Source organism: Pseudopipra pipra, unplaced genomic scaffold (assembly GCF_036250125.1).
Source record: "Pseudopipra pipra isolate bDixPip1 unplaced genomic scaffold, bDixPip1.hap1 HAP1_SCAFFOLD_557, whole genome shotgun sequence".
Classification (NCBI taxonomy): Eukaryota; Metazoa; Chordata; class Aves; order Passeriformes; family Pipridae; genus Pseudopipra; species Pseudopipra pipra.
In genome coordinates this window covers 2,260-26,092 of record NW_026991043.1, presented here as the reverse complement: position 1 = coordinate 26,092, position 23,833 = coordinate 2,260, and the positions used below count along the sequence as shown (strand labels likewise).

Here is a 23,833-nt window from a genome sequence, read left to right as displayed (position 1 = left end):
TGCAATTTAGCTTTGGAGCTCTCCTGAATACAATTATATTTGCAGGAAATGGCGGATAAAAGCAATTTAAGTGTTGACATCCAAGTATCTGAAAGAATGGCACACAAAGCAGGGAACTGTATTTAATTCCACTTATGTACAGTAAAAGATGAAAACTTGAAATTAGCTAAGTTAGAAATAATCTATGGCAAAAGGATAGCCAAAAAATCTCAATAATTTAACTGACTCATTATTTTAGAAGAAATGCAACCTGTAATTACTGTAAAATAGTAACTGATTTTACATTTTGAATAGGATTTGAAGTTTCTGTGCTCTTGAGATACCTATTCCAGAGGTGTACTTTGCTGTATAAACATTCTTATTCTTGGTATAGTTCCATGCTAACCAGGTAATTCTGTTTCAGAACACTTTTAATGGTAAAGGTGAATACCACTGAAGGAAATACATATTGCATATATTTTGCAAACATAGTTACTCTTACCCTGCACACCTTTTCAGCTGCCTTTTCATCTTAGAATTTTTTTGTTGATTATTATATCTAAGATAAACAGATGTTAACACAGATGTTGAGTTCATTCTTTTAATTGTTTACTTAGGAAAAACATACAAAAAACAAAAGTGGTTTTGTTTGCTTTCAGCTGCTTTGAACATAAAACACTTGAAAAAACAGCAGATTAAGACACCTGCAGGTTGTCTTCATTTTTTAAATAATACTCCTCAGTAAATCCTATGAAGTTGCCTGGTCCTGTTAAAGCACTACTGACTGTTTGGAGTAGCTTCCTGTGATCCCTTTCAGTGTAGAACCTTCAAGATTATAAATTAAGATTTTACAAAATAAGGAGAGTGAAACCCTTATACTACTCCAAGTAATGGTGTAAGTCCCATTGGCTTCAATAAGAAGCATAAATTTAACACTTTTATGTGAAGAAACCTCAAATTCCAAAGACAGAAGTAAAGAATACAAAGGTGGATTATGTGATAGATAGAGTCAGAAATAGAAAAAGGAGCTTTAGGGGCTCACATAAAAAAATCTAATCCACCTCCATCACACCAGTGGATCAACTGCATATAGATATTCCTAGCAGATTATGTCTTGCCATTTCTAATGATCCAGCAGTGGTGACCCCATAATTTTCCTCAGCAACCTCCTGTGATGCTTAAATACCCATGTAATTAGTAAGGTGTTTTGTTAGCATTTCACAAAAAACTTCCTTTATGCAACATAATACCAGTATTTCTTAAAAAATTCAAATATTACAAAGCTGGAGGTGTATTGAGAAAGAAAACTGAATTTAGTGCAAAACACTGTAAGTGTGTCTGGATTGTGCTTGGGTGGTGTCCCAAGCCTGTCATCCAAACCAGATTTACTGTCCACAGGGACCAGGTGTGAGGCCACAGAGGCTTTATACGCTGTTATTACACGGGAAAGATGTGTCCTGTGTCCTACAGAGCCCTCACACACACTGGAAGCAGATCCCAGACATTTCCTTAGGCTGAGACCATTTTTTTTAAAGCATAATTCAGCCTGAGTCACCCGAAATCACAAGTATTAAAACTTAGGAGGAACGAATTTGAGGCAGCAAAATATTCTGTGAGCTTTGAGACTCAGGAGGGCTGAAAGCAATGGAGTATGAGAAGACAAGAAATAAAACAAGTTACAAAAGACCTTGAGAGTGATGTCCAAGGCAAAACATCATGGACTGATGGCTGAATATTGTCATCAGTAGGAGGTGGATCCAATCTTGGAAGTGCTTCAAGATGTTGATAAATTTTTAGTTGGTTTTATGCATGGGGGAAATTTTGGGATGCAAAGAAATGAGAGAAATAAATTGTCTCCAGCTAAAATCAGACTGAATGATTCTAACACCCTTCTGCACAAGACACATAATTGTAACACCTGTGGAACAATCCCACTTGCTTTTTTCAAGCACAAATTCAGCCAGTTTTTTAAGAGTTTGGTAATTAAATAGGTGATTTCAACTCCAGTCCATTATGGAATTAAAGTCAAAAGAAAAGGCTATACATGTTTTGTTGACTGTAAAGCCATGGAATGAGCTCACTAATTTCTTTGTGCTGATATTAACAGCAGGCCAGTGGTGGAAGATATTCCATATGAAGTGAGAAGGGCTCAGGAAATCAATCATATATTTGGTCCAAAAGGTAGTGATGATGCCTATGACCTTATTTTTGACCTTCACAACACCACTTCTAACATGGGTGGTACCCTTATTCTTGAAAACTCCAGGGATGACTTTACAATTCAAATGGTTCATTATATCAAGGTAAAACTAATTTAAATGAACTATTAAAATAGATTATTAGTTGTAATGTTGTATTACTATATATTATTTTGTAGTTTCTTTAAATATACTATTTTTTATTCTGCAAAACTGTTTAAAATATTTAATTACTCATAGGATGGTTTTTTTTAATCAGAGATAATTAATAATTTGATTATAATATCAGGTAATTCAGATTTTAAATCATCATAATAATCTTCATGTATTAAAATGAGCATTAGTAAGACTGATGGGCAAAAAGGAATGCTTAGAATAACAACTAAGAAAATTAATGTAATTTAATCTGCTTTCACACTGATCTGTCAGGAACTTGGATAAATTTGGGTCACACATGCTAAATAGTTAAACATTAATTTCATTAAATAAAGACATGTAAAAAATAATGGAACTGGGTAATGAGAAATGTTCCCTTCATCAGTATTTATAGGAATAGTGATATGGCTTTAGAATCTGTTTGATTCTGCTGTTCCTGAAGCTGATAAATTTTAATAGAGTCAGGTTTGCAAAAGTGCTGGTTGAATTCTAGTGACAATGACTGATGGAATCCAGGTTGGGCCAAAGGTGTGGAATTTTAAGTTTTTTTCCTTAGAAACAAGGTCTATTTTAACATTTTCATTTTTTCTTATGATATGTATTCCATGTAAATCTTTCTAAGATATTTGGAGCTACAGAAAACTAAAATTACATGAAGGGCAGTGGTGGGCAGTCATCAAGAAAGATGTCTAAACCAGCAAAAATGGCAAAAAAAAAGACTGAAATAAGGCTTAATTCACAGTCTGTGTCCTCATAACAGAACCTACCATTTAAAAACAAAATAAAACCAAAACAAAGTTGAAATCTGCTTTAGAGTGTTTCAATTCTAAGTTTTGGAACCCTGCTGAGGAGAGTTTTCTCTGCTGGCAGTCTCAGACTAGAACTGTGCTCAGTTGTGGTTCAGTGGAGCTGCCTGGCCCGAGTTAATGGAACTGAGACCAACAAACACAGCTTTGTGCATTTTCTAAAGATGTCCTACTTCCTTGAGGGCCTTGAAATAAAGGCAACATATTGAAGACATTGTGTAAATCACTTCTGCATCAGTAATCTTTTGTGGCACAACATTTTAAACCATTTGCATAACAAAGACATCTTTAAACCGTCTCCACAGAAGGCTCTGGCTCCAGAACTCTGCCCTGCTCTGCTCATCGAACATCCCAGCCTGAAATATGCAACAACTCGATCTGTAGCAAAACATCCTGTCGGTAAATATGAAAACTAAAGACTATTTTAAGCCCCCATAAATGATTTAAAACATGGCTGTTTCCAGATGTGCTCGTTTCACTGTGTTGTGATCACCAGGAGTTGTTTGTTTGACAATATGCTTATTGAATTGAATTTATATGATTATTCATTCTCCTGAAGAGTTCTGATTTACACAATCAGAGTTCTGGCTTGCAAAATACAGGAGGCCAGATGGAAATTCTTAAACTCAATTAACTCACTTTTTGCAGAAAATATTTATAATATACGAGGAGAAGGAGGAAGTAACAGAACCAGAAAATCAATGTTTATGTCCTCTAAATAAGGCTGAAACACTGTTTGTTAGTCAGGAAGAGATGATGTGATAAAGGAAGGGGGAACTGATGTTCTGCATGGAATTGGTTAACTTTTTCATTTACAGAATCATAACCATAACAAAAAAATAATCATTACTTTGCTTTTCCTATTAAACAATGAATTCTCTAAAATGCAGCATGAATAGACAGCATGAGGAAAAGAATAAGAGAAACAAATACATATTGGCTCTTTCTCCTACCCTCATTAGCACACTCAAAAACGTACATACAATTCTTTAACTGACCCAGATTGGTGAGCTAAATCATCTGTTGCCTTAAATCTCACAGAACTGTGCTTTACAATTCTGTTTAAAAACATGAAACACTGACCCATCAGACACCTATTTTTGCTGTGCAGTGTAAGCCTGTGTTATGTTATTGCAACAATAATAATCTCCCTCATCTGCCAACAGGAGTCGAGGTGGGGCCCCAGCCACAAGGTGTTGCTAGAGCTGATATTTTGGACAAAATGAGGAAGATTGTCAAACATGGCCTTGATTTTGTGCAGCTTTTTAATGAAGGTAATGAGAGATTACAACCTCCTATGTCACGTCAGGGGGCTGTTTGAAGAGAATATTTAAAATAGGCTGGGCTACAACATTGTCACCCTTAAACAGGTGCAAAGGGGTGGGGAGAGAATTGCTCTCTAAAATGAAAGTCAATACATTTGGTAAGATTTGGTTAGACCAGGGTACTATCTAAAATACATCCTGACAAAATAGGTATTTAAAATTCTTTCAGAGTACATTTTATCAGTGGGGTTTGGGTTTTTTGGGTTTTTTTGGAAGTAGAAGGAAAATAATGCAGTTTTGCATGTCAGAATTTCCATTATTGTGCTGGAATGGTAAAGATTAAATACCACTGATACCATTCTGTGCTGTGCAGCATTACCAAACACAGGCCTTTCATTGATTTCTTCGTCTACAAAATAGATCTTTTTAACTATACAGGGAAAAGTCACATTTCAGCAGCAAATTTAAGCCTGGGCTTCATATGCTACAATATGTGACTGGATCATCATTTTGCAACTCACTCTGAGGGAACAACCCAATGGTTTGAGCCATTCTAAAGAGAATAAATAATGTATTGTTCTTTTTAACGGGCAGTTGTTCATTTTGACATTAAATTACATTTATTCTTTCTAGGAAAAGAATTTCCACCGTGTACAATCGAGGTTTTTAAAATAATGGAGAAAGTAGATTATCCCAGGAATAAGAACGATGAAATTATTGCTATTATTCACCCTAAACTGCAGGTAAATGCTAGAATAGTTTCTATTTCTGACATTTTCTACGTATTCTTGTGTTGCTCCTGCTACATTGTTGTGTATTTTAGTAATAAATATTTAAAATGCCAATATTCCCAATGGGTTCATTGAATACTGCAGACATTCCCTATGGTTCACTAAGGTCATCACTATTTCAGGGACTGACTTGGGAATCACTGAATCTAAAATAAGTTATGAACCTAAAACTGAAAAGAAAAAGACAATATGATAGCTTATATTTTAAAATATAAATCTAATTTTGAATTCTAAATTTTTTAGAATATATTTAATCAATTGTGAGCATCTGCAGTTCTAGTTCCCTCGTGGGAGGGGGGGGGTGCTCCGGGGGGGGGGTCGGGGGGGGAGGCTGAAAAATGAGGGCCAGACATCCAAAATTCCCAGCTGCAGATTAAAAGGAATTCTTCTAAAAGCTTTTGTCATAAACTGCAGAAATTATAATTATTGAGCATAAACTCAGGAATTACAGAATATATAAAAACTTGAAAGTAAATATATCCTGTTTATTTTCTTTCCCTAAGGATCAAGACTGGCAGCCACTGAGCAACGGTGATCCTCTGTTTTTGACTCTTGATGGAAAAGTAATTCCATATCAAGGGAACTGCACAGTCTATCCAACATTTATTAATGAAGCTGCATATTATGAAAAGAAACAAGCTTTTGTAAAAACAGAGAAAATTAAACTCAATGCAAAACACCTCAGGTCCTCAGTCTCAAACCAGAGCACTTCTTAAGAGTTTATTATGGATTTTCCATAAAAAAGTGTGTTTCTTCGTGAAATCCAGGGTCAGTCAGCAGTAGTTCATGGAATAAATAGGTAAATGCACAATCTAATTTTAAATTGTAATTTAATTAACCTTGCTGAGCACTTTTAAGATGAGACATACTGTCAGAATGCTGATTATGACTCCTGTTTACTTGTTCTAAAGGATTCCTAGAGATGTAAAGAATATTTTATGAAGTTTTTATGAAGATGCTTATCCACAAAACTACATTATATATAAAAAACCTACAGTTTTTCTATTTTATAACCCCAAACCTCCAATAACCAACACTTTTGAAATGGGGTAAGATCCTTGAAACTAATTCCTCAGATAAACTTACAAAATGTGAGACAAAGGAAAAGCTGAGGAGAGAGAAACAAAGGTATATAATAAATGATATTATCTGCATATATGACTAGTTCCCACTGTGCTGAAGTGAAGGCCTTGGGGTTTGTTTTGTTTTTCTTTTTATACTTACAAAGATAAAAATAAGCTAAAAATACAGGATTCCTGAGAAAAATACACTAAAATGAAATGTAAAGCTTTTCCAAGTATTACAAGATTTATTCAAGCTCTTTCTGATTGAACATTGATTCAAAGACAGAAAGGGTTGACTTTAGGAAGTACTGAGTAGCTGGAGACATACTGGAGCAATATTGAAATTCAGAAAGAAAAGATGTGCTTAACCAGTGAACCTTTAGAAGAAAATTTCTATTGCAATGGAAAAAAACAGAAGTTTACAGTCATTTCACTTCCTAGATGTATCCACATTTTCCAAACAAAACTTCCATCAACTGTTGTACCCCAAAAGTTTTCAGAGAAAAAGGCAAAATTTAAGCAATTACTTGGGTTTTGATGAAGAGCAATGCACAAACCATACCTGAGTATTTCAGCATGGAAATTCGGGAGGATTCCATATGGGGAGACTTCTCAGAATTTCAAGACTTGTTCTGTATCTGCAGAGAGAAAGTCTGTCATAGGAACTGAGAAAGAGAAGAAAATGGGGGTTTAATTTATTTTCTTAAGTTGTTTTTAACATATTTGACAATTTTTTAACATATTTGACAATTAAGAACTTTCATAAGGATACTCTAATTAACTATTAACCGAAAGACTAATTGTCCAGATAACTCCCACATTATACCTTTTGAAAAGTGATGTCTTCCTTATTTACTACTAAATTTAAAGTATTTTTTCCTTGTCTTTGTGTAACTCCTATGGCAATCAAATAAAAACAGAGGACAGAATGTTTATTGAGTTACAAGTTTTATTTCTTTAATTTAAATAAACATTTTTGTATAAAAAGCACAGAACCACCTGCTCCAGTCATCATTCACAGTGTCCTTGGTGAGAGCCTCGAGACAGGAGCCAGTCTGTGTGATCTGCCAGAGCTCTGGGGCCACACAAGGAGGGTATTTCCTCAGTAAGAACTTTTAGAAACAGCCCCTCAGCTCCTTCCTCAGTTTGTCCATTCGGTTTTGTACCTGGACACTGGCACAGCACATCCTCCTCAGCCTGTGTTCAGTGACAACCCACAGAAACACGGGTCTCTCTGGCTCCTGAGTATGTGTGAAGAGGTATTTTTTTTTTCCTTTGTACAAGAACTGGCACTGAAAAGGATCCAAACAGAACTGTGGAGTCCTAAGGCAAAATCCTTCGTTGGCAGTTTCGATGCAGAATTAACCAGCAAAGATGAAAGATTCCAAGACCACAGGAATTTTTCTTCTCATACTCCCATTTCCTACTAAGAAAGGCAAACAATGGTCAGGTATTATATGGTCTGTGAAGGTCCTTCCCCTCAAATTCCTCTGCCCTGTACAAACATAACTGAAGGTTTCCACTGGATCCCATCCATCCGTGGTAGGAAACACAGGATTCAGCATCTGTAGGAGGCTGGTTGGGCAGTGAGAGCCACGTTCCCAATCCCTGCAAACAGCTCTGTGCTGTCCTTCCCTCACGCTCTCTTCTGGGGTAAGAAAGTCCTTGGGATCATTTTGCCCACAGCAGGCTTGGCTGTAAAATCCAATGCAATTCTTATTATCATTCAAAGACAGAACTGAGTTCCCCCGAGCCTTGCCTAAAACAGCACCTTTAAAACAGGCACCACGTGAACAGATCTGATGAAAAGCCATGACACTGAATACACATCATGTATTAATTGAAATTTAAAAGTACATAGAACAAATATTTCTTTTTATGTTTACACATGAAATAGAAAACTAAAAATATAATTCATAGTACTAGGTCATCACAGGTGGTGAAATAAAAAGTGCCACAGAAATGCATTACATAGTTCTCTGAATAAAAACAAGTCTGCAATTGCATTGCACTGAACTTATTCTGTTCATTTTGGGAAGAAATACTGACTTATTCTCCTGAAGTGGTTGAATGCAGAAATGAATTCAGAAGAACTTCCAAGGCAATAACTTATTTTATGCAGCAAGATGCAACAGCATGGAAAAGCCAAGGAGGAAAAGTAAAGACAACATGAGTGGGACAAAGTCAGAAATATCCTCCATCATGAGTGATATTTCTGCCCTATTATTTTATGGGGAGACACAAACACTTAGTAATAAATAAAGAGCAGTAAACACCACATTATACCCTGGGGACTGCACAGAGGAAAACAGATCAGGCAAAGCTACTGGGACCTGAAGAGGCTTCTCCAACTTGTGGGACTGAGCCTCCAATAACACTGACAGTCAATGCAAAAGCTGCAAATGCATCCAGAACTTGGTTATTTCAAAATAACATACTTCATTTAGTCGTCTTCAGAACTGAAATGCTTTTCTTTGCTCCATGTCAAGAACTTAACTTTGTTCAGAGTACAAAATGAGTTTCTCATGAGTTAGAGATTCCAAAAAACCAGCAGATTGGGATCACGATGACCTTAATTTTCCACAAAAGGAAGAAATATCTCACATTTGACCTTTTTTATCCAGTTAAACATCTAGAGCCAAGTTTGAGTAGCGTCACAAACTTGGACAGCAACGGTTTGAGAGGCTCAAAACTGAACCAGTGAATAGTCCATTTTATTTCAGCTCAGCTGCCCTGATTAAATGGGTTCAAGCCATCAGACTGTGTCACTGAAAGTTCGTGTTTCAGCTGGTTACAGCTGTCCAAAACATCCACAAAGCTTTCAGCATCCACTGCTGATGCTTTTTAACCTTCAGAACAGCCACATATCAAATACAGCACAAGCTAAACGGAAGTTTCAGGCAAATCATCCATTTCTTCAAACGTATTCAAGGTGTTTTTGCTATTAGTTCTTGAATTATCTTGAATTTTGCTTGGATCTGCAAAAAAATGCATTGTAAACAAAACAGGATATGGTAGAAACTGTGTTTGCAAGATCAAAGTTTTGTACATTTTTTTTTTTTTGTTAAAAATATGCATTTATTTAAACAACAAGTTGTCAGTTTACTACCATATCTTACACAAATTGTTCAGGCTGCCCCTTTTTCCTTATTACTGAGCTCATTCTTTAAGCAATATAAATGCTAATTGGCTCAAGAAGAAACTTCAGAACAAGTCTGTCTCCCAGATCCTCACATGCCCCTGTTGTGTCCTGAGTCCTGCTGCCAGAGGGACATTGGACACCTCAGGCTGAGCTCATTTCTCCGTCAACATTTATGAGGGGCAATTTGTCATCCAACACCTATCACAAATCATTACATGTTTGTAACCAACCCTCACTCCAAATCTTTTAAAATACTTTAACACCCCTACCATGTAAACTATCAGTTTTTGCAGCAGTAAAGTGTGGCTGAACATCTAGATTATGTGATTTTATGGTTTTAAAGGTATAAAACTATATCCAAGCATTTATAAGAAAAGCTTTCAAAAATACAGTGTCATAAAACCCCACAGTACCTGTTGGCCCTGGATCTTCATTAATAAATGAAACATGTGTTTTCCACTCGGTCCATTTCACTTCATTAATCCTGTTTATATTGGATATAAGTTGTGTTATTATCATGCATTATCTCCCAGCTACATTGCTGCTCATTCCTTTTTATTCTTCCTTGGGATTGTCACACTTTACCACCTACACCTGCTTTCCTGGGACTAAAAGGCTGACTGTCCCTTGCAGTGTTAGGTACCACATGAAGGTGAGAATGATACCAAGACTGCTTTATAATTTAACACGTTGTGAGTACAGCTTGAAACACACCTTCAGTATTTTTGATAAAACAGCATCGTTCTTTAATATGGTAATCACCAAATAGCAATCAATTTAAATATAATTACTTTTAAGCTAACATTCAAAGGAGATTATGACAAAGTAACATTTACTGCAAGCAGACTTGATATTTGCACAGTAAAGACATATATGAAGGTGAAAATCTGTTTTCTTACCAAAAAATTATCTACACCTTCCCTTTTTTAAAACAACTGGTCACAACTGAAAAAAACACCCCAAATTATATTTTTGTACACCCAGTATAATTTGTAGAGATACCAGGAATATTTTAAAGAGGAGAAGTAACCTTGAAGCAGCCTACAAGGCAGAATTGATAGCACAGTAATCTAGCTTTGCTTTACCTTAAACACACCCTGGTGTCGTTTTCAGCCACTTTACACCGCTCCCCCAGTTGGAATTTTTTCCTCAAACATTTTGGCAAGAATTTTTCAAATTCCAAAATAGTTCTGGCTCTCTATTAACAATAAATGAGTATGGTTAACCATGTCCAACATTGTCTGATTCCACAGCATATGCAGTTTGCAGCTTCACTATAACATGTCAAGCCTCCATCCCACCACCCACAAGCAACACCAAATAAGGTGGCACATCACTGATTGTTTGTGTGGGAAAATAGGGATTCACAGATTCCTGGTGATGGTGAAACACCATATCCAGGAGAGCAAAAGTCATGAAGGTATGTGACAGTGCATGGGTTGGAAATCCAAGCCACAATATTACTTTTAGACGTTGTTAAATCTGAAGTTATTACAATTCTCTGACACTGAAATTAGTTATTTCCATTATTCACTCACATATACAAATGGGGATTATCATCAGTGCCTAACCTGTTGTGTCAGTATGAGTTACCATAGACACAGCTCAAGAGATTTTAGCCCAAGCAGCTAAACTTGGGCTAAACAAACTTCACAAAACAAACTCCCAAACAAACCTGGAGTTTCCAGATGTGCTCGCTCTCTTTAGAAATATCCTCCACTGTTTCTCCCATCAACGCAATCAGCATGTTCAAGAGGAGAACAAAAGTCAACACAACAAAAGTGATGAGGAGCAGAAGAAACAGGACAGGATACTTGGAGTTTTGCTGGATCTCCAGATCCCCCAGTCCCAGGGTGAGCTTGAAGAGATCCATCAGCACAGGTCCCAGGCTGCTGTTGGAATGGCATTCGCCGCCCTCGTGGCAGGTCTCAATCAAGGCAGCAAGAGCTGAGGAGAAAGCAGGAGGAAATGTCAATCACAGTCATGCTTCAGGAATACGTGGCATTTTATCCTAAAAAATTCAGAGTGCACTGGGAAAGAAAGCCAGAGCTGCCCAGCAACACCCAGCAGCCAGATGAGGATTTCCAGGAAGCAGAAAGAGCCCATGTCCAAATGGAATTGCAGGCAATTAAGAGCCAAATGACTCATCTGTTCACATCTAAAATCAGAAGAACCATGGAACACCAATGATCCTCCCAGATCTCATTAATTTACAGAATTTGATAACTCCCACATGATCTCTCATCATGAAAACAGGGTTCTTATGAATAACAATGCTAAAATTTTTACTCACACAGAGCATCAGTGCTTTTCTCCAGTAATATTTACCTACGCCAAATCCCAGCAAAAACACGATATAGACAACTAAGAATTTTATCACATCTTGCAGGATGACCTAGAAATTAAATGAAATAGTTGTCAGAAATTAAAATTGAGGACTAGTTTTATGCTTATGAATTCTGCAGGGATACAGGTGAGGCACACAGTAAAGTATCAGACTGCTTTCATTGAGTAAACTGGTTTAGTTTCAGTGAGAAACACAAAGGTCTGATTTGTTATCTCATGCTTGAGAGTCTGATGTGTTGAGTGAGGGTGACTAATTCTGTACAATACAGACATTACAGCATGTGATGCAATTAAATTGCAGAACTACATTAGTTGAAAAAAACCAAAATTATATTCAGTATAATAATTAAACATAATAAAATGTCTATTTGAAGATGTAAACTAGATTCTGCCACTGAAGTTATCTAGTGTGCCCTGCTGAAATAATATGCATAAACTGAAAATAAGACATTTCAATATGAATTATAAAATACACCTAAATTGCTGAATGTACTTGATATGGATTGTAGAACAAGTGAGGACTGTAAAGGAGGTAAAACAAAAGAAAAACTTGCCTTTTGAATCATCACACTGTAAATGCCCATGGACTGGAAACCTCTGGTGAAATAGAGCATATTGGCCCATCCAAGGGCCATTGCCAAAACAAGACACACGAGGTGTTCTTTGTAGGAAAACAAGTACAAAAAGACAGAGAAGATCACAAGCAAAGCTTGTATAAAACTGTTAAAAAACAAACACATATATGTAAAAGAGAAATTACTAGCACAAAACTAACAACACAGTGGAAAAATATGAAAACAAGACTTCCTCACTCTTTATGCTTAGTTTGTAATTGCATTCTGCTTTGTATTCTCCCCATGAATACTGCCACTATTTTTTAACAATAAAATAGATCAGTACAGGTGGTGTAAGTATATCAATATATAAGGATTATATTTATTAAAGCTGACTTTCAGTGAACTATTCTCCCCAAAACAGCTGTTACAGAAAAGCTGCAGGTAAGATTACATCCATCCCTCTAAATCTGATAATCTAGAGAAAAAGATGAGCATTTGCTACAGCAGCACATTCCCTGTGACCATGAGATACAGAAGCATTTTCTACAGAGTATAAAATATATATGTGCACATCAGACTTACAATGCAAAGTGGAACCAGGCATCAGAGAGAATTGACTGCAGGTCTGAGGGCCTGAGCAGAAAGATGGCTACACTCTATGTAGACAGATATAGAAAATATAGATGTGGTAGTAAGGGAAAACAGCTCTCAAAATCTAGTTTTCAAAATAATTCCATTGGTGTTCTAAAATAATGCATCTACTAATAAGACATGATAACTTCCAGAAATAGAGTTGGGTTTTTTTATACAGCTGTAACTTCTAAGTTTAAAATCCTGTCATGTCTGGCAGAATTTAAAAGTTACTGGGTTTAATGACTTCCAGTATTTGGCAAAATTATACCACGTTTTTTCCAGAAGTTCTAATTCAAAAGTGTCCTTAAAGCCAGTAATTTGACAATATTGATGTTATAAAAATATCAAATCTCTGCCTTGAAAATTTGAAGGGAAAACACCCTCATAGCTGTTTCACAGAGCAATACAGGTGTTAATAAAAAGTCTTACCTCTTTAATAGCTAAAAATATTGCTCCTAACATAACCATCACCTGTCCTGACAACTGCAGCCATCCCACTCCACGTGTCAGAGCAAGTGGATAAGGTGGAGCCTGCAAGACATGTCCAAAAATAAAGACTCAGTTTTAACTGAAGGGTAAAAGGCAAAGCAACAAGAAACCTCCCCACATGGGTACACAATTTATTTCCCTTTCTGTAAGGATTTTTTTCATGGTGGATTTAAAGAATTAGCCCCTTAACAGATATATATTTGAAAAAGCAGAAGTTTCTCTATTAACAGAAAAATACCTTTTCCACACTTTTAGAAATTTAACAACCTGTCTTTGTGTCATGTATTTCTATTTTGGGTAATTTTCACAAAATGCAAATGTAGTTATATCCTCTTACTGCTCTGCTTCCTTCCAGGTACCTGATGTGGGAGAGCCTGGTCTCCCTACAGCCAGATATTCCAACAACTGCTTCTGGTTTAGCATTTTCAATACAATTCAGGAAACCCTACTGCATTTTAAGTCAGTGAAATTTGGTGAGATTCAGCCACTGTACTCACTTTATTTTCATTAGGCCTGTGGTAGGAAACTAATGTTAAAGTTACATTGTACAGGAAATAAAAACAGCACGACATAAAAAACATGTGTCGTGCAAACTTCTTCCATTTCATTCTCAGGAGGGAATTCAGAGGCTCCAAAGTCAGCATTTCATGACGATTCTGTAGGGGAAAAAACCCAAAATAAACCAATTAAAACTTGAATTTCAGTCATGTACTTTGTGCATTTCATTCAGTTCCCACCCTTTCTGATCCAGAAACACATCTGTGCTCAGAGACGGGTCAGACCCCAGCGTGACAAGATGCAATGGGACAGCTCCCACTCGTGCTGGGGTAACCTGCCATTCTCTGTCTGCTAAGTTATGATGGAGCTAAAACTGTCATGTGAACTTCTGGTCTTATGGTTTTATGGCAGTATTAGAATTGAGCAAATGTAAAATTCTGGCTTTGAAAAGCAAACACTCCTAAACATGTAAAATACATACCTATTAAGTGAAGTTTATTTGGCCTGACCAGCTTGGCCATACTTAAACACAAGGTAAATTAATGCTTCTAATGTAGGAAAAGACATTCCCAAAATGCCTAGCCCATGTTTCAGGAGCTGAATGCATATTCTCTTACAGGTGACCATCTACAGAGGTATAAAATTTATCTTGCTCCCAATACAAAAACTGAGAACAAAAATTACAGTTTACTCTTACAAGTAATTCATTGGAATACATGGACTAACACATCTGAAATGAGTGTACTGTTAGGAAAAAATGGATCTGTATTTTAAAAATCGGTAACTTACACCAATATTTGTGTTATAGACAATGATTTCCAGCACTGAGTTGTCTGCAGTGGTGTCCAGTTCTGTCAGGTCGTACAGAGAAGACTGAACAGGACCATAAGCCCAGTCTGTGAATTTTCTTGACAGGCTCCTGTTCGGCTTCTCTCTGATCTCTCTGCTCAGGATGTATTTCAGAATCTAAAACATTAACAGGATCATTTGTGAGCAGCTGTGTTGGTCATGGGAAAGGGGAAAGCACATGAACATCATGAACATACAGGCTCAAACCCCAACCTTTTGCCTGTCACATTTTGTACAGTTGTGCAAAGTCAATGTATTTGTAATTGTGTGTTGGAGATGAAAGACCTCCAAGAAATAAATACAGAGTTTCTAATGCCTCCATATTTCCTGTCAGAGTCATTTTTCTAGAGGATAAAAGCAAAATTTTCCGTGTGTTCATTTATGTCTTCCTTCAACTTAAACAAATCTTTTCTAAATTATCCCATTGCCAATTTTTTACAATTCAGTAGATTTCTGAAAACCAAATTCTACAGCAGCGTAACAGAGCAGTTCCAGTGAGTTTTCTGAAACTGTTCAAAGACTGCATAAGTGCAATATGGTAATAAATGCAGAATTTCTGAGTTTCTGTGCAACAGAAGGGTTTGCAAAGCTGTTTTTAAACAATGTGTATTTTATACAGAGAGGGGGAGTTACAGGGAAACCTTGAAAGGTAGAAGTAATGTGGCAATGAAAATGTTTGCTTGTGTTTTAAACAAAATTAGGTCACTAAATACTACTGATACATAACAGCATAACCAGGCTGAAAAAGGATGTGTCAGAGCATTAGTTTCTCTTAGATGCTACTGAAATAATACCCACCTCTAATTTCCCAGTTTTTGCAGCCAACTGTAGTGGTGTCAAACCCTCCTTATTCTTTGTTGTTTCCAAATTTTTGTCTTTACTTTTCAACAATATCATATCATACATTCTGATTACAAAATCATTCTGAGTTTTGGAGTCCTCTGCCACAGTAACTAATGCATGGAGGATATTGTTTCCTCTGGAATCCTGAGAAGAAATATTAGTCCTGGCATTGTCCATTAACAGTTGAATTATGTCTGGTTGGTTGGTACAGGCAGCTAATGCCAGGGCAGTTTCACCTACAAAATCATAAAATGCAACATGTGTTCATGTTTTATTACAAATCAGATTATAAAAGAGTGACTGTGTTAAGAATCTTAACATATGAAAGTACATTTACTATTGATTGTATTGAGTTAAGCTCTTGTTTTATAAAAGCTTTGGGTATTCCTTCTTAACTTTTCCAGAAAGATCACATTTCCACTTACCAAAATAAAAGCCTTCATGCTTATGTTTGGGATTAAAGAAAATACCCTGGGCATGAGCATTGACATCAGCTCCTTTTTCTATGAGGCTCTGGGTTATTTCGTACTGTCTCCTCTCAATGGCAATATTTAGAGCTGTCTGGCCTGGAAAAACAGACACAGGAATCTCTCAAGTACATTTTGAAATATCAATGATATTTCACAGTGAATAGCACCAGTGAATAAATGAATTAAAGTTGGTTTAGGAATTTAAACCATCATTAGAGTGTTTGAGGAGAATGGTATTTTATGGATGGTATGTTTAACCATATACCTGAAACTGGTATCAGATGGCAGTACCTTTATATGCCTCTTCTGTGTAAGCTGCATTGATAAATCTCTCCAGAATACCATTTTCTTCTGCAAAGGACAGGAGCATATTCACTATCTCATTTGTGTTCTCGTTGATGTTCAGCAGAGCTTTCATCAGACAAGTTTTGCCGGTATCTGAAGCTGTGAATTTTTTCATCAGATAATCTACAAGAGTGAATTTTTAAGATTAGATCATCATGATTTACTAAACTTTTGTTAATTAAGGGTTAAACCTGAAGGATATATATGAACATAAACTCTTTGCCACTGGTTTTCCTGTTGGACATTCCACCGCCGTAACTCCAGACAGATCCAAATTCACAGCAAAGTAGCTGCTGCACAGAGATAATTCCCAGTTTTAGGCTGCAAATGTGCTGCCAGAAGAGCCAACAGTCTCCCCCTGGGTATCTGCACCCCTCACCTGGCACAGTCATGTTTGTGCAGGCCCTGGATCGCTCCTTCAGCTCCCCGAGCAGACACTGCAGCTCCTCCACGTTCCCCTCCGACACTGCCCGGAATAGGAATCGCTTCAGCTTCTTCCTGGCACTGGTCTGCTCAGGTCCTTGGGATATGTTAGCACTGGATTGCAAGAAATAACGAAATTCCTGATTCCATTTACTATATTTTTATGTTATTTTCTACAGAAGAGGGAATAAAAATACAATTACTTGCCTCAGACAACACATACCTGCCCTGCTTCCACATATATCTTGGCATGGATCTCACAGAACAGTTCCCAGTTTGCTTATTTGCAGGTAAGTGGTTATTGAGGTGTTTTAAAGTAAACCAGCACATTTTTCAAGTATTTTGTTTTGTGTTCTCACCAGTTCACCCATTCTTTTAGAACAAAGGCTGAGAAATACTTCTTTGATCTGCCCACAACTCACTGACTTCAGTGCTGAAGTTCCTGATGCTGCACTCCAGCAGAAGTTTTTAACTTCATATCTGACAACTCTTTCCTGATTATCTATTATTCTGGAATAAGAATGATTTAATAATTCCCCCAGTCAGAAACACCCCCAGCTCATGCCTAGCTGTGCATGGTGTGTAGGTCCTGTGTTGTCATCTAGAAAACAGACTTTAGGTATGAAGAATCCTCACACTAAGCATGAACTCTGAGAAAAGCAGAGATTAGAGTTGTTTATTTCAACATTTAATTATAGAGGAATCAGAAATGCATGCACACACATGACCTTTTTCCTTAAACATGGCAGGCAAAATAAGGAATATCTTTCCTGCCATAAACTTAATCCATTGAAAAAGTACTGAGAAATATTCCTGTCTCCACTCACCAGCAACTGTCCACATTAGGACTATACTCAGTGGCATCATCCTGAAGAGACTGTGGGGAATCCATGTCTTCCCCATTTCCAGAAGCACTAAAGAAAACAGAAAAGCACATGTGCAAAGATATTAAAAGATATTTTAGCCAACTGCATGAAGAATCAGTCAGTGGTAGGAGGCAGTATCTACAGCAGAGCTAAAATTAGTCTAATTTGAAATTGTGCATTTTAACTCTGGAATTTTATCTCCCACATGAATTTTAAAATAAGTGGTAAAAATTGAGAGACTCAAAGGATTTTATTATATTTTAAAAAAACACATTAGGAAAGCAATCTGCTTTGTGTTATATTATTTCACTACAGATCCTGAAAATGTGAGAAGTTTTTTCTTCCTTTTTTTTTTAAATGATCACTGCATTTTATGCATCATCCTGAAGGCTACAATCTTCCTTTTCACATGCTTAATTTGTCATTTGCCACAAAACAAGTGCTAAATCAGTAGCAGCATGTGGGTTGCAAACCCAGAATGGAAGTGATTTACCTTAAGTTTTACTACACAGAACACTGTTGGCAACTCAGGAGCATTTTGTGGCTGACTTGAATGGAAGCTTCAGCTAAAAGAAGTTGAGGACTGGGCCTTAAATACCTATTTAGGTAATATATTTAGAGAATTTCAATGGAACTGGTATTTTGTAATTGCTGTATATAATTTCCAGACAGCCCTACAAGCAGATCTGACTTTAAAACTCATTATAATTTTTCTTACTTTTATTTTTGTTTTCTGCAAGGTTCAGATTTGATGAACTACCTCAGGTTAATAATTTCAGGAATCTGAACTATAAGTTATTGACAAAACAGATGCATGGACAGCAATGCAGGTGTCCAGCACTGCTCTGAAGGTATTCCCTTCCCTTTGAACTAAAGCTGGGAGCTCAGAGTCTGTTTTTATTCCATCTGTCATTCCTGCAGAAAATTGAGGAATGTCTGGCAAAAACTGTGTGTGTCTTGTGCAGGTCAGTCCCTGAACGAGAGGAAGAAATTTGGATACTCTCCTCTGAAACCAAAATCAGACTGTCAGCTAATTCCAAAAAGCTGAGCAGACACCCACCAGAAACACAAAAACCTTTGGCCATTCTGGGCTTTTGGCAGATTTGTTACATATTTCCCTTATTCATCATTATTGGCTGTTGGCACCTCACACATTTTTAAAAATGACATGCATTCTTCCCAGTCATAATTTTTCTCCATTCATTCAGCATAAATGGCTGCTTTAAACATTTCAGACTCAGCATTTTCACGTTTTTGATTGCTAATGAGCAATAGAGGGAGGACGTCAGCACCCAGCTGGGAACAGGGTTTGCTAAATTAAGCTGTGGAGTTTGTTCTAATGTACCATTAATGAGAGGCTAAGAATAAAAAAAGTACTGATTTTAAAATTACTTAAAACTGAGGCCTGATTTATTCCATGCAAGTGTCAGCAGCAGATAAAGATAAGTCATCTACTGATCAACAATGGACTCCAGTGAAGTTCTGTCTTTGAAGTGACCAAAAGCTATGAAATCTCATGTGAAATTCTAGCACTGGAGTCTAAGAAGAAATAAGGAGTAGCTGCTGGAAAGAAAATAGATATATTTGCAGTATGACTATTGCAGATGCATCTATAACTTACCAGGGACGAATATTTGAATCCATTGGTTTTGAAAACACAGGGGGAGATGTGTTATTTGGAGTGGCATTGCTTTCAAAACCATCAATCTCCAGGAAAAAGTGGGAACTGTTGAAGACAGTGCATTTTAAAAATATTAGTAATAAAAGGCAAGTCCAACCACAGACCAAGCAGAGCTCTACAAGTACATACCTAGGGCAGGCTTGACAATTAATCTTTTCTGGCATTACCTAACAAGATGTTGGAACAGAGGCTTATCTGCTTTCCCCTGGGGAGATCCCAACCTCCAGCACTGTGCCCAGCTCTTTCATGCTGGCAGATGGGCAAAATTCCTAAGGTATTTTTAGAACACATGGCATCAGATCCTGACATGTCTAAGAGCAACCCCAGCAGCCCTAAACCAGCCTTGCATTCAGCTCCAGTGCAAAGAGCCAAATGCAACCCCAGTCACTGCTCAGCTACACACACACAACTGCTTTTTAATCTACTGCATCCTACTCCCTGTTTCTCCAGCCAGGAGCCATCAGATGGATCATTTCAAACCCATCAGCAGTGATAATGATTAAATCAGAATGTTTGAAAGGTCACATGTTAAAAGACATCAGGCATTTCCACCAGCCAGGACTGACTGTGTCCTCTTGCCAGTCATGCATGACATTTAACTATTTTTTTCCTGATAAATAATTATATAAATATATATGTAATTATTTATAGTGAAAAATATAATTTGAAGCAACACAGAAAAGGCAAATGAAAAGAATAGGAAGATATCATCCTTTAAAAGCCTGCAGAGTTGAGAGGCAAAAATCAATGGTTTGGTATTACTGGATCTCACTAAAACATTGCTACAGTTCACCACAGAGAGAGAAGTTCCAGTGGTGGGTGTAGCAACTCCCACATGGGCTGTTGTTCAGAAACTGTGTTACATTTCTAAAAATGTTCCAGTAGTCACCTGGAAAATGCTTCCAATTCATTTAATATTTATGGTTCAGTCCATAGGGTATTTCTTTCTCTTTTTTAACTGCATCTTCCCCAAAGAATCCCATTGAAGTCAAGTTCATGTAGTGATGCTAAAATGCAGTATGTTATTAGAACCCTATTGAACAACCTGCTGATGTTTGTTAAAAACAGCATGACCTAATTCATCTCACTTTCCAGTGGCTTGGTGACCCAAGTGATAATTCACTGTGTGTAGTTATTTAAACTTTTATGACCTTTTAACATTTGAGATGTGCCTGTGAACGTGTTCTAAGCAGGCAGCAAGTAAAACGTCACTTCTGGTTAGCAGGACTGTGTCCCTGAAATTACCTGGGCAGGGGGTAGGAAAAACCCAGACAGAACCAGGACCATCACTTGTGCCAGTCACTGCTGTTTCACTGAGGTCTGGACTTGGCAGAGGGACTGTGGAGGAGTGGAAAAACCAGGGATTCATCCTGGTTTATGCATTCCCTGACCATGAAGTGCAGGAGCTGTCCCAACAGGCAAACAAACACCTGTTGGAGGCTGCAGCGAGGCTCCCTAAGCCAGAAGTGCCAAGGTCTGGGCTCTGCTGGACCTTCTCCCCTGAGGGGACAGTGCATCACAGGCTGATGTCTCGGAGCAGCTCCTGCTCTCCCAGCAGTGTGCTCCTGCTGAAGGTTTTGGCAGGTACAGCAGCTATGGAGTGAACCCTGTTTTGGAGGCTGCCAGACCTCACCTACCCTGGCATGTGGGTTACCTGGGGACATCATGGGGGGAAAAAAACCCCCAAAGCCACCGTGCAAAGCAGTTGGAGAGCTGCCAGCAAATACCCAAGTGCTTACGTGGCCCTGGTGCACTGCCCACAAACATCAGCAGGCTCTGACAACGTTTGCAGCCTCCTCCCAGTTTTCCTGTACTTAATTATATACTGTTAGTCCAAATTCCAGGGCCTTCAAGAAGAGAATGTCATTGTCTTTCAAGAAAATGCATATTGCCAGTACGTTTTGTTGAGTGAGAGGTGCCACCCTGGAAGTGCAGCAGCTGCTGGTGGCACAGTTGGAGGAAGTGTCTTGCAGCAACAGGATAAAGCAGCACAGGAACATATAATTAATAGAACATGTTAAACCCCTGCATTAAAATTCACGGGACCTCGGTGCTGTGTATCACAGGAATGTTGTGGGCCACACCTCTCTTGGTGTGAGAGGTGGGAAAAGCCCCACAGTTACTGTTCTGGAGGCCACAAAACTGAATGTGAGATATGAGGTAAGTAATTGAGGGCTTGGGTTTGGCAGTGTTCTTACAACCACACAATCTCCCATGGAATTGCCCCTTTTGAAGTACTGGGTGTATCACGAGCTGTTCAGACACCTTGTCTCCCCCATATGCCACCAGAGAGCTTCTCTTTTGGAATTTAGTGACAGAAAGACAAATTGGACCACCCAGGCAGTGGGTCTCAAATAACTAATGGCACCATTTCTGTGAAAAGTGATTCCTCTGATTATTGAGAATTATAAATGTCAGAACAGCCACAATTGCCTAGGCCTTCAGAGTTTCAGAAATTGCCATAATAACTAGTAATTATCCAGAGTGAAAAGTTTATGAATGAAAATTCAGCCTTGCTCTACAGCAACTTAGTTCCCTTCAATAGCATGGTATCAGGCAGGAATTACAGCTTATATTTCCCCACTCATATTAAATACAAACTCTTAGTCCCTTTATTAATTCTCTAATATAAATTATGAATGAAAGTGAATATTTTATAAAACAATGAAGTATTGTTAGTGAAAATAGATCAGAAACAGACTTTAAAGACTGGCATATGAGCCTGATGGCTCTGGGACAAGGGTTAAATATTTGTCCCATTAGAGTAAACACATCATACGTGTTCCTAACTCTTCCACTCATAAACACCATAAGCATGGTCATGTGAAGGCATCTTGTGTTACCAGGTCTCTCTCATTCAAATTTGCAGTGTAAATACAGATGTTAGTGGTATTTCAGTGCCAACATCAACTAAAGGAGATAAACCAGGGAGTTTTAGTGGTTTAGGCTGAGCTGGAGTCCTACCTTTTCTTCGTGGGAGTGCTTTCAGTCACCTTTTTCTCTTGCTGGTTTGAAGGGGGAATTCCTGATGGATTTGTTTTCTTGCCCATTAGTGGAACAACTTCGTTGTTATCTTTAATCATGTTCCTGCAGTAGAGAGATTCATGGTTACTTGACTCCTGTTCATTTGAAGGAAGTATAGTGACCAAATTGCCTATTTATACACAAATAAACACACAAATATTGATTGGGCTTTAAGTTTTTCATTTTTCAGTTGCTAAGCACATGCCCTTTCATGTATCAAGGCAGGAGGGTTTTATACTTGACTCATTAAATTTAATTCTAGAGGAAGTACCATTAAAAGTGGCACCAGAAGAACTATAAATTCAAGCCTGTGCCTAAATTAAACTGAAGGGGATCTGTCAATCACAACAGTGGATGTTATTCAGAGAAGACTTTTAGAAGTACTTCTAAAGTTTGTGAATATTTACAGTTAATCTGAGTAGTCTGCTTTGTCCAAGACAATTTCAGAAAAGTGGTAAATTCCAGAAAAAATTCAGGAAGGTCTGTGCAACTGATACAATATTTGAAGGAAGGTTCCAGACATGAAGGGTAATGAACAAAAAATCCTTGAAACTTTTCACTGCCTTAGAATAACTGAAGTAAGAGACTGAATCCAATGCCCAGGCTGAGCTCAGCTAAACCATCACATGCATAATATCCAGAATTTTTGTGTCCTGGTGACATTTCTCAACATTTCTTCAGGAAAAAAAAAAAAAAACACATGATTCTACTGGATGGAAATTGTCACCACCACATGACACAAAAGGATCTTAATGCACCTTACCTGCTTCTGAACACCCACAGCATGAATTCTGTAAGTAATAATGAATAACTATCTCCCTGTTTCTCAATCTAACACTCAAGGGCATCATTTTAAATCACCCAGGATAATTTGAAAGCGAGAAGGTGAGTTCAGGATACATTAAAATTCACTGAATGTAAAACCATTATGAGATCAGGGATGCATTTCCCAGGAAATGAGGGGAGTGCCCTCCATACCCAAGGACAAATGGCAAAAATAATTTGCCTGCAAGTTTGCACAAAATGAACTACACATTTTTTCCCCTCCTACTCCACTTTCCTTAATGTGACAAATGTACACACAAAACTTTCTGCTCCTGTCACAGTGCTGTCAATGATTCCTTCCAGGATTCCTTCATTATGGGAATATCAAGATACAAAAAGCAGATTGAGGAGTGTGTTTGAAAAGACATGACACCTGGTGTGAGAGAGGAGCCAGGAATATCAAATACATTGATATTTGAATAGAGTCTATTAATGCATAAACAACAAATGTTTAATTATGGGAATTTTCAATCCCACATACAGAGAACTGAGAACTTACAGGGCCCAAACACATGTAAGTGCAGCTGTCATTTCTTGGCACTAAATGGAATAGGAATTTCAAATATTGGAAAGGACTCCTTAC

At 37.6% G+C, this 23,833-nt stretch overlaps 2 protein-coding genes across 3 annotated transcripts; one reads left to right on the top strand and one right to left on the bottom strand.

The window, feature by feature from the left end:
• Window positions 1-7: 7 nt before the first annotated feature.
• On the top strand, window positions 8-7,188 carry LOC135408662 (aspartoacylase-like). Its single transcript, XM_064643714.1, has 5 exons — window positions 8-2,282; window positions 3,445-3,538; window positions 4,306-4,413; window positions 5,038-5,147; window positions 5,699-7,188. Exons 1-5 carry the CDS (start codon window positions 2,214-2,216, stop codon window positions 5,909-5,911), a joined length of 594 nt encoding a protein of 197 aa, XP_064499784.1. The 5' UTR covers window positions 8-2,213; the 3' UTR covers window positions 5,912-7,188.
• A 2-nt stretch (window positions 7,189-7,190) lies between these two features.
• LOC135408660 (transient receptor potential cation channel subfamily V member 3-like) lies at window positions 7,191-23,442 on the bottom strand. Of its 2 annotated transcripts, none has more exons than XM_064643712.1 (17): window positions 22,366-23,442; window positions 19,342-19,446; window positions 17,682-17,768; window positions 16,811-16,968; window positions 16,378-16,554; window positions 16,042-16,182; window positions 15,572-15,852; window positions 14,714-14,890; window positions 13,924-14,082; window positions 13,367-13,468; window positions 12,887-12,960; window positions 12,302-12,467; window positions 11,730-11,796; window positions 11,077-11,348; window positions 10,487-10,599; window positions 9,815-9,885; window positions 7,191-9,237 (listed from the first exon to the last, which is right to left on the bottom strand). In XM_064643712.1, exons 1-17 carry the CDS (start codon window positions 22,482-22,484, stop codon window positions 9,143-9,145), a joined length of 2,364 nt encoding a protein of 787 aa, XP_064499782.1. In that variant the 5' UTR covers window positions 22,485-23,442; the 3' UTR covers window positions 7,191-9,142. The 2 variants fall into 2 exon arrangements, with proteins under 2 accessions (XP_064499782.1, XP_064499783.1); XM_064643713.1 differs by having other exon boundaries at window positions 7,191-7,954.
• Between the last annotated feature and the right edge of the window lie 391 nt (window positions 23,443-23,833).

Bases quoted from the DNA above. Each gene is read 5' to 3' on its own strand.
- LOC135408662 (XM_064643714.1), top strand. From the start codon at position 2,214: ATGGGTGGTACCCTTATTCTTGAAAACTCCAGGGATGACTTTACAATT. The intron at 3,539-4,305 runs GTAAATATGAAA...ATCTGCCAACAG, and splicing joins TGTAGCAAAACATCCTGTCG to GAGTCGAGGTGGGGCCCCAG. The intron at 5,148-5,698 runs GTAAATGCTAGA...TCTTTCCCTAAG, and splicing joins TTATTCACCCTAAACTGCAG to GATCAAGACTGGCAGCCACT.
- LOC135408660 (XM_064643712.1), bottom strand. From the start codon at position 22,484: ATGATTAAAGATAACAACGAAGTTGTTCCACTAATGGGCAAGAAAACA. The intron at 19,447-22,365 runs GTAGGACTCCAG...TGTCTTCAACAG, and splicing joins AGCACTCCCACGAAGAAAAG to TTCCCACTTTTTCCTGGAGA. The intron at 17,769-19,341 runs GTAAGTTATAGA...TGTTTTCTTTAG, and splicing joins GATTCAAATATTCGTCCCTG to TGCTTCTGGAAATGGGGAAG.